The sequence below is a fragment of the Indicator indicator genome, chromosome 2, assembly GCF_027791375.1.
Source record: "Indicator indicator isolate 239-I01 chromosome 2, UM_Iind_1.1, whole genome shotgun sequence".
In the NCBI taxonomy this organism is placed as follows: domain Eukaryota; kingdom Metazoa; phylum Chordata; class Aves; order Piciformes; family Indicatoridae; genus Indicator; species Indicator indicator.
This window is the reverse complement of record NC_072011.1, coordinates 50,655,340-50,665,412: the sequence shown is the minus strand read 5'-3', so window position 1 is coordinate 50,665,412 and position 10,073 is coordinate 50,655,340. Positions and strand designations below refer to the sequence as shown.

The window sequence follows — 10,073 nt, the reverse complement described above, 5'->3', positions numbered from 1 at the left end:
GGTGACCTGAAGGCTTACCTGAATTAGTGAGGCTGAGCTATGACACTACAGCTTGGATCATGTGTGGCCCCCGTAGGAGCCAGGGATTGAGGACTGCCCAGCAGGAGGATTTTATAGCTTCTGCTACTTAGTAACATTTGACTTAAAGCCGTAGTTGCCAGAATCACATAATTTACCCAGGACCTTTGTTTTTTCCACCCATGTCAAGTGCTAAGAGGGCCTCCCTGGAAGCCCTTGCTGCCCTCTCTCCCGCAGGCCCCTCTGACAAGCCGGGCCGGTGAGGGAATAGCGGGCTCCAGCCGCGTGCGCCTGACTTTGCCAGCGAGTCCAAAGCTGGCCCCTGCCGCGGGCATCGCTTCACCCTGGTGAAGACGAAGAGGTCAAACCACCATGTGCCCCGTCTCCGGCCGCCTCCCACTCTCCTCGCCTCCAGGTTGGGCCTTCGCAATGTCCCGCACCACAGCCCTGAGCACGAGACACCGTCCCCGACCAGCGGAGGCGCGCCGGGGACAAGACTACAACTCCCAGCAGGCCCCGCTGGCGGAGAGGCGCCTTTGGGCGGTAACGTGCCGGGTGGAGGCGGGGCGGAAGTGGTTTCCCCGGGCCGGACGGGCCCGGTTCCGGGTGTCTTTGCCTGCCTCGGCGGTGCGGGGGCTGCGTTCGAAGATGGCGGCGGATTTGGAGGCGGAGGTGCAGGCCATTGACAGGAGCCTGATGGAGTGCTCTGCCGAGGAGATCGCCGTGGTGAGGCAGCGGGACTGCGGCGGAAGGGCGAGAAGTGCTTGGGGGAGGAAGGAGCGAGAGCTGCGAGGCCGGCGGGCGGCATTGGCCTGCCCGGCGGGCCGTGAAGCCGCGAGGGCGAGGGGCCGCTCTTGTATCCGGGGCGAGGCTGTGCCCGGGGGCGGGGTGCTAGCAGACTCTCCGTGAAGGGGTCTCGCTGCCAGAGCGGGTTATTGATGGCACCCCTGGCTGGCAGCGGCGCCTCTTCCTGGCCTTAGCCTGCTGTTGTCGCTAGCTCCGCTGTTGCAGCAGCCGAAATCGGTGGCAGCGAGCAGCCAGCTTTTCCTGTTGTTCTGGCTGGCGCAGGTGGCTCACCAACAAGGCGCCTAGACGCGGTCAGCCCCTGCCGAGGGCGGCCGCGATTCCCCGTCCCTCGTCGGAGTTGGCGGCGCAAACGCTGGCGACGGGAGGAGGCGAACAGCTGAGGAGTTTAGTTCTCCTACTTGCTTTGCAGCCTTTTCACATCTCTCTGCTGGCAATCATGCATGGACTTGAGAAGATCCCTTCCCCCCTCTCCGCTGTTTGTCCCTCAACTACGCTTCGTAGTGTTGAATTTTCTTTAGAAGGTTCTCCTTTCCTCTCTAATATTTAATACGCAGTCCTGGCAAAAGCTTGCACTTTAGAATTATGAGAATGAGATGCCTGTAGAGTAAGTATTAGTGAAGTCAATGTGATACTTGAAATAATTGACTTTTGTTTATCTATTTTTTCCTACTTTTTTGAGGAGTAGTAGAAAGGGAAGTGAGGTCTGACATAGGTGTCGGATCTTGTAGACGTTTGTCCATTTGAGGAACTGGGTATATATGTTAAAATGTTGGGACTCCTCACATGCAGGACTTTAGGATAAGACCTTGAATAGCTGCCTGTGTGTATCTCAATGACAACTACGCTGGCTGCTTTCCAAAAGAAAATAAAAGACAATGTTATAATTTAGATAATCCTCAGGTTATGCTGATTATACCTGCAGTGCAGGCGAAAAGGTATAATTAGATGGGCAGATGGGCATAGTTAGCTATATCCAAACTAGTTTAGCTCCAGGATTTGTCTTCCTTCCCTTCAACAGCAAACCCAGTAATTCCATCAAACACTTAATAAAGTAGCCCAAGCTGAGCCCAAACTACTTTGGCTGTGTGAGTAGCAATTGGGGTTTTTTGGGTCATATCATAGATAAACCAAAGGGAGGTGTGCACCAAGTGGAACACATTTAGGCTCTCACTATAGGTACAAGTGCTATCTTGAAATTTAGCTAATTTTTTCTGATTTTTATCCTCTGTCATCACCAACACCAGCTATATTTCAGAGATCTATCACTTTCAAATCTACAGTGTGCTAGCAACTAAATGCTGCTGGTACTGCCTCAATGCATAGGTAAACAACGTTTTAGCATTGTTTTTCTCCCTCCTTTAATGGTAGCATTACTGTGCTGATAGCCCGATATTAATAAAACAAATATCAGTCCAAAGCAGTTGTTATATCACTTTAAACTTCAATTCCTCATAGCAACAAACTTAAGGATAAATTTCTAAGGAACAACAATCAAAACAATAAAATAACTGTATCAGAATATGAGCCTACATGGCAAATGCTTATTTGTATAATTAAGAATATAATAAATTACACTGTTTAGCTTTTGGAACGCTAAACTGAGTTGTTTGATGGCTTATTTGTGTTGTGCATTTTGTTTCCTTGGAATGTCTTACTTGGATGTGGATTTAGTAGAAACCCTGATAGAGCATTAGGTATTTACTTACATAAAATATTATTTGATGTGAGATTTTTTGTTCAAGGCAGTCAAAAATTGATGCAAGAGAGTAAGTCTGAGAGGGGAGGAAGTGAACAGGAATACACTTTCCTTTTTAATAAAAACCTCTATTGGATTAGTAGAATGTTAGGTTTTCTTCTGTGTGATTTCAGCTTAGAAGACAGACAAATATGAATGGGAAACTTGCCTAAACATGAAGTGCTTTTGTTAAAGAACAAATTCCGAAGTTCTGAATAGTCTTGCTGCAGTTCATTGCCTCCTGAGTATCAATTTAGAAAGGCAGTGCGACGTATGTATGTATGCATTTGTATGTATATCTAGCAACAGTTTTTACATGCACAACAGCACTGTGAGTTGCCTTAGGGGTACCACTCAGGGTGATGCGTTTCCCTGTCCTAAGCAGCCTGTAGTTCCTTCTGTTATTCTTTTAGCCAGAATCTGATTTTCAAAACTGTATGCACAATTATGTGTCTAGAACTGGTTCCACAAAGAAATTAAGGTGCAATGATTTTCAGTGTTACCATCCCTAACTTGCAGGCAACTACTCCCAGAATTTTGGGGATGGGAAAGCTGTTTGCTTGAGGAGCAAGAATTTTCTCTGGCTAGGTATTTGTCTGAGCTTGTAGTGTACCTAACATGCACTGTGTATTTTCTAGAAATTAGTAATGTACCACTAAATTAAAAAGCTGAAATTAAAAGGTATTTTGCTGAGAAAAATGCAGACATAGTAACTAATGTATGTCCTAGAAAATAATCTGAAAATGTTATTAAATGATTGTTTCACTGTGATTGGGTCAGTTCCTGGCTGTAGTAGATATTTGGCACAAATGATTAAAGGACAAGAGGGAAAGTTAAAAAGAAAAAATTCTTAATAATGAGAACTTTACATCTTTTCATTGTTGTGTGGATTCTTTGAATCCTGGTGAGATTGGGAAGATTATCTGTGAACTTTTAGATTGTTGGATATGGCTTTTTTTGGCAACCTTTTCCTGTGGACTTCCTTAGGAAAAAATCTGGTCTTTGACCATCAAAGCTAGAAAATACAGAAAGATTTAGTAGATAGATTGTGATTTTAAGAAATAAACTTAGGGAAAGGGAAGTGAGGAAAGATTATTATTCTAAGAGCTATGCTGACAAGTTGGTTATTTTAATATGAAGGTCTGCTTTAGAAAACATATTCCAGTAATGGAAAATAGTACAACATTGTGGGTTTTTTTTTGTTTTGGTTTGGTTTTTTTGTTTGTTTGTTTTTTAAAAGGGCAAAAATGCAATCATTCTTAAATGGCACAAATGCTTTGCTGATGTCTGTATCCTGAAGAACTTACTACAACTGTGTTGTCTCAAACATAAATTCTTTAAGTCATAAAAGATTTAGAGTAAATCAGGCTGTTACATTTGATTACCAAACCAATTTATTTTGGGCTCCTCAATTCAAGAGGGATGTTGAGGTACTGGAACATGCCCAGAGAAGGGCAGTGAAGCTGGTGAGGGGCCTGGAACACAAACCTATGAGGAGAGGCTGAGGGAGCTGGGATTGTTTAGCCTGGAGAAGAGGAGGCTCAGGGGTGACCTCATTGCTGTCTACAACTACCTGAAGGGAGGCTGTAGCCAGGTGGGGGTTGGTCTCTTCTCCCAGGCAACCAGCAGCAGAACAAGAGGACACAGTCTCAAGTTGTGCCAGGGGAGGTATAGGCTGGATATTAGGAGGAAGCTCTTCACAAAGAGTGTGATTGCCCATTGGAATGGGCTGCCCAGGGAGGTGGTGGTGTTGCCATCACTGGAGACGTTCAAGAGGAGACTGGGTGAGGCACTTAGTGCCATGGTCTAGTTGATTGCTTAGGGCTGGGTGATCGGTTGGACTGAATGATCTTGGAGGTCTCTTCCAACCTGATTGATTCTATGATTCTATGGAATAATTAATTCTTGAGTTTCATGTACAGTTTTAGGTTGATTTTGAATTTTTTCTGAAGTTGCCAAAGGGTATCTGGTTGTCATATTTACAATGAGAAATGGCATACTAAGGATGTTTATGTAACACAGGATTTAATCAATGCACACTTGCACTATGTGCTTGCTGCCATTTGTTTGTTACAAAAACCTTGCAGCCTTAATTTACAGCATAAACCTTTACAAAATTGTAATCCACAAGACAGAAATTTAAAAGTGTTGCCCCTAAAGGATTTTTTTTTTGACTCTGTGTGTGTATACAAGGGAGAAAACCCTAAAAAGAGCTGTGAAGTTTTTCAGTGGCCAGGTGAGGATTAGGCTGCACATAAGGAAATTCTTCACTGAAAGGGCAGTGATGGAGTCGTCATCCCTGGGGGTGTTCAAGTGTGTGGACCTGGCGCTTAGGGACATGATTTAGTGCTGAGTCAAGAGTTGGACTGGATGATCCTTGAGGTCTCTTCCAACCAGATATATCCTGTGATAGTAGGTTCAGTAGTTTGGTGACTTTTAAAAATTCTGTCAACATTGTTTTTCACAGTTAATGGTTGGGTTGACCCTGGCTGGACACATGTGCCCACCAAAGCTGCTCTAACACTTCTTTCCTCAGTTGGACAAAGCAAAGAAAATACAACAGACGACTTGTGAGTCAAGATAAAGATTGGGAGACATCGTTCACCAGTTACCACTATGGGCAAAACGGACTTGACTTGGGTGAAAGTAATTGTTACCAATCAAATCAGAGTAGGATAATGGGAACTACAGCCAAATCTTCAAAACATGTTTCCCCACCTGCCATTCTTCAGGGTTTAGCTTCACTTCTGATTTTTTCTCCCTCCTCCCCCACAGCAGGCAGAGGGGACAGGGAATAGGGGTTGCAGTCAGTTCATCACGTCTGTGCTGCTCCTTCCTCCTCTGGGAGAGGACTCCTCAAACTGTTCCCCTGTTCCAGTGTGAGGCCCCTCCCATGGGAGACAGTCCTCTGAACTTCTCCACTGGGCTACTGTTCTTCATAGACTGCTTCACCATGTGTCCCTTCCACAGGGCCACAATTCCTGCCAACAAATGTGCTCCAGGGTGGGCTCCTTTCTCCATTGAGCCATCCTTGTAGTCCTGTTGCTCCCAAAACCTTGCCACGCCAGTGCAAGAATTCACAGATCTAACATCATACTTGAAATAGTAATTCAGATAAGTTATTTTGGTGTTAGGAGAACCCAAAATCTCCTCGTTTTTGTAGGTAATTTGTTGAATTTAAGTAAGAGAGAACGTTAACTAATGCTGTGTTGGCCGTTCTCCTTGTACTTTTTGTCTTTGCCTGTTCCTTGCCAACTCCAGGCTTCCACTGCTCCTCTGTGTCACCCGCTGTCATCATTAGTCTACATCCCAAACAAATGCAATCAGCATAGTCTAGGCCTTATCCTAGAAATTACTGGTTATGCATCCCAGAGGGAAACGTTAAAGAATTTAGTCTCTTAAATCCTGTGTTTTTTAAAAGAATTTTGCATGGCAAAAGGGTAAAATGTACAAGCAGGAAAACAAATTACTCCGTTCCTGATGTCTGTCTTCTGTGATTGTCTGGATTTAACTCGTAGAAGGAAGCATGACTTTATAGTTTGGCACTGTAGTTTTGGATTTTTGGTTTAGGAATAGTTATCTTGATGGATAGAACTTTGGGTTTATTAATTAACAATTTTGTGGGTTTATATATTAACAATTTGCATTCTCATTCCTTTTACTTTAAAAGAAATGGCTGCAGGCAAATGACCTTCAGAAAGAAGTATACCAGCATCTGGCCTATTATGTACCAAAAATTTACTGCAGAGGTCCTAACCCTGCCCCACAAAGAGAAGACATGCTGGCACAACACATTTTGCTGGGACCAATGGAATGGTATCTTTGTGGTGAAGATCCTGCGTTTGGTTTCCCAAAGCTTGAGCAAGCGAACAAACCTTCCCATCTCTGTGGCCGTGTTTTTAAAGTGGGAGAGCCTACATATTCTTGCAGGTAATTCAGTTATGAAGTATTTGTATTCTGTGAAGTTGGGGGTCATTCTTCAGTAAGAATATACTGTCCTAGTGAAACATTAATAACCCAGCTATATTTTTTTTTAAATAACCTTGCAGTGTTTCATGACTAGTGGGACCAGGGGAAATTAAGAGTGTAGATTTGTAAATGAAAAATTAGTAATTATTATAATATAGAGTGTTCTCTGTACAAAAGAAATGCAAGATTTAAAAAAGATTGGCATGAACCATCAGTGTGATTGAAGAGTTTTAGTTAGAAGTAAGCAGGCAGGGGTATGTGCATATAATTGAGGTGTTCAGTGTCAGATTCTAGTGTTGATCCTGTATTTTAGGCCTCTCTCCCAGATTCTTCTTAATTTGTATGGGCTCTACCACTCTCTCAGTCACTTGAACGTTTGGTGGAGTGATGGAAGAAATGTCTGTCTTGTTTCAAGATTTTTTTTTTTCCTGGGTTTTCATCCTGTTTATTTACAAGGAGTGAATGATTGTTGAGAATTTTACTCTCTAGTGCTCTCTTTTTCTAGAAGCGATGTTACCTTATTGGCTTTATTGGCTGATACTTAACTCAGCAAGATTCCTCTACTGCATTTTGTTTGAATGACCAGTTATAATAGGTAGTTTTGGACGTGTTTTGAGAGCTCCTCTCTTGAGAGGGATGAGATTAAACTGGTGGATACTTTAAATACTTTCAACCAGTAAGAAAACTCCCATCTTCTCTCAGGTGTTCTTAGGTTCTTCCTTCACACCTGTGAGAAAGTGGAAAGATCTGGGGATGCTGAAGACTGTACAGAAAAATAATCTGTGGAAATTCTAATACCTTTTCATGAAATCTTGTTCCAAATAACTAAAACCCCAAACCTCATAACTAGTGTTTTAATTCAAGTCAAATTACATTGCAGCCTAGAAGTAGTATGTTAGTGATCAAATACTCCTCCTATAGACTAACAAAAACTGTGGGAGGTTGTTAATTTCTTGTGAACACTTACTTTTTCAAGACCAGCAACTCAATATGTGAAGAATATACTTGAGAATACTCTGAAAATACAGAATAATGCAATCCAGTGGTGTGGAATTTAGAGAGTGAGTAAATGTACTTTTCATATTCAAGGTCTTTGTTTCAGGAAAAATAATATTTAAATACAGTAATACAATCATAACGTCACTCATGCTAGAAAGGATATGTAGGTAGGTTGTGCAGTCTTCTACTTGTATCAGGGTCAACAGTGAATACAGAATATTTTTGCTGTTGCTATCAGGGTGGAATTTCGTCTTCTTTCAATAAAGTACTGAACTTTTTAAAGTACTGAAATTTTTAATGTTTCTTGTGTCTTAATTTTCTTTGACTTCCAGCTGATAATGAAAAATAATAAATTAATTTAAACTTTTGTAGGATACAGAAAAGAATTGTTTTCTGAGCTCATGAAATACATTATAAGCAGTGACATGTCTGTGGAGCTGTGAAGCCTACAGGTCTGCCTCTGCTTTAGGTATAAGCACCTTTATTTGTCTGAGAAATTACTTGGAGAATGGTACTAAGGTTGTAAGTATATTGCCACACCTTTATGGCTCTGAAGAATCAGTACCTAATGTTTTCAAACCAATCTACTCAGTTCTGTGTGCATATTGTTCCAGTAAGTGGGTTTTGACTATTTTTTTTTTTAATGAACAACAATGACAAAAAGCCACAAACATAAATTACTCTGTCAGAACAGCTTTGTGTGATTTTGCTTTGATATTTTCATCTTTAGTAGCTCCTCTGGAGAAAATAGTATTTTATGCATAGTGAGTCATGGTTGCCTGGTTATCTTCAGTGATTACCTGGTTTAATTTATTTGGTGAAATGAAATTAAGAGAATTCTCGCTAGTAACATTTCATAGGCTCTCTGTTGTTTCCTTTTGAAAAAAATAAGATGTTTTTCAGAATTATTGTCTTGATAGATCATAACACATTACTTTTCATGGTGCTTATTTTTACATTGCAAAACCTGACTCTTAAGATGCCTTGAAGTCAGTTGCATTACCTAGGCTTATGCATTTTTCAGTGTTTCTCAGGGAGGCAGTGAAATATAATGCATAATTGTCTCATTCATTTGTTTAGCACTTTTTCTAGGAATACTACTGCTATCTAATTGTCATAGGTTGAGTTTTAGTCTGTTGCTACTCATACCATCCTGCCTAGCAGTGCTAGCAGACAGGACTTTATTACAGTCTCTGATCTCCTGGCTGAGGAAATTTCTTTGACCTCTGCATCTAGAAGCAGAGGTTTAATCTAATCTGTTGTGTGCTGTCTTTCTTTATAGTGTCCAGTGAAAAAAATGTCTTTTCTGATTGCCGGAGATTGTTAATACTTGTACTCTGTACTTGAAGAACTTGCTTGTTTACCTGTCTGTACTGTGTTCTGTAATTCATCTGTTTACTTATATCCTTGTCTCACCTCTTGGAGGCAGTGCCTATACTGCCCAAATATAAGTGCTGTCCAAACAACATTTTAAAGCCTCTTCTGGTAAGAGAGCAAACTTCCCCCCCCTCCCCCCGCCGCGTCTCTTTTTCTTCATTTGTTTCCACCTTGTTGGAAGTCATCCCTTTCGTCTTTCAATATAACATAGGTGTAAGGCAGAAGGTTTGTATTGGTGATACTTTAAAATCACCTCTTGTAAAATTGTAATTAAAGGCAGACTCATTTGTTTAATGCTTTTTCCTTCCCCCCCCCTCTGTTTTGTTGCTGTTTTCAGAGACTGTGCAGTTGACCCAACTTGTGTGTTATGCATGGAGTGCTTTCTTGGCAGTATTCACAGAGAGCACCGATACAGGGTTAGTAATACTGCTGGAATGTGTGATCTAGTCATTAATAATTCTGTGTATGAAACTCCTTGTTTAAAGTTTAAGAATATATACTTAACTTCAAGATGTTGGATCAGCACAAAGTTTGAAACTATTTCTGTAGAAATCTTACAAAAAATTGAGTGTTTTGATGTAAATGTAAATTCTGAAAGTTAACACTTCAAAATATCAAGTAATTAAATTTTATGCACAACAGTTAAGCTTACAAATATGAGAATGGTATTTTTAACATATGTGCTTTAGTGACTTTTACAGCACTAGTTTGACTTGCCTTGACCTTGATGTTTGATTTTTTTTTTTTTTTTAATGGTATTGAAAAACCTTTGTTAAGAAACCACTTTTATTTGAAACTTACTTCCTTTAAATGCCTTGAGGTATCAGACTTTGTACAGCAGCTGGATTTTTGTTTGTTCTTAAAGCTAAAATGGAAAACAAGATCTGTAGTTGCTGGGTTTTTTAGTAATATATTGCTATTAGTAGTGCAGATTAGTTCAGAAAAACCCTACAAACAAAATCAAGAAGCCTTTGGAGTGTTTTTAAACTAAGAATCAAAGAGAAAACTACCATAGCAGCCTTTTTGTAAATCTGGATTCTATGAATCAAGTTAATAGTTGTGCTTCCAAAAGAGTTGTACTACACTGATTAATTTGAGATGGTCCTAGCTTTAAAATAAATTTTATTGAATCAGTATAAATTATATCTTTACTTTTTTTTTCCCCCTT

General features: G+C 40.9%; 1 protein-coding gene across 6 annotated transcripts in view; it reads left to right on the top strand.

Moving 5' to 3' along the window:
- Nucleotides 1-639: 639 nt before the first annotated feature.
- The window catches only part of UBR2 (ubiquitin protein ligase E3 component n-recognin 2), a 63,674-nt gene continuing 54,240 nt past the window's right edge, over nucleotides 640-10,073 (top strand). For all 6 annotated transcript variants that reach the window (XM_054398178.1, XM_054398204.1, XM_054398221.1 and 3 more), the window contains exons 1-3: nucleotides 640-744; nucleotides 6,231-6,490; nucleotides 9,243-9,321. In XM_054398178.1, coding sequence (XP_054254153.1) covers nucleotides 667-744; nucleotides 6,231-6,490; nucleotides 9,243-9,321 — 417 coding nt within the window. In that variant the 5' untranslated portion in view covers nucleotides 640-666. The remainder of the gene's footprint in view (nucleotides 745-6,230; nucleotides 6,491-9,242; nucleotides 9,322-10,073) is intronic.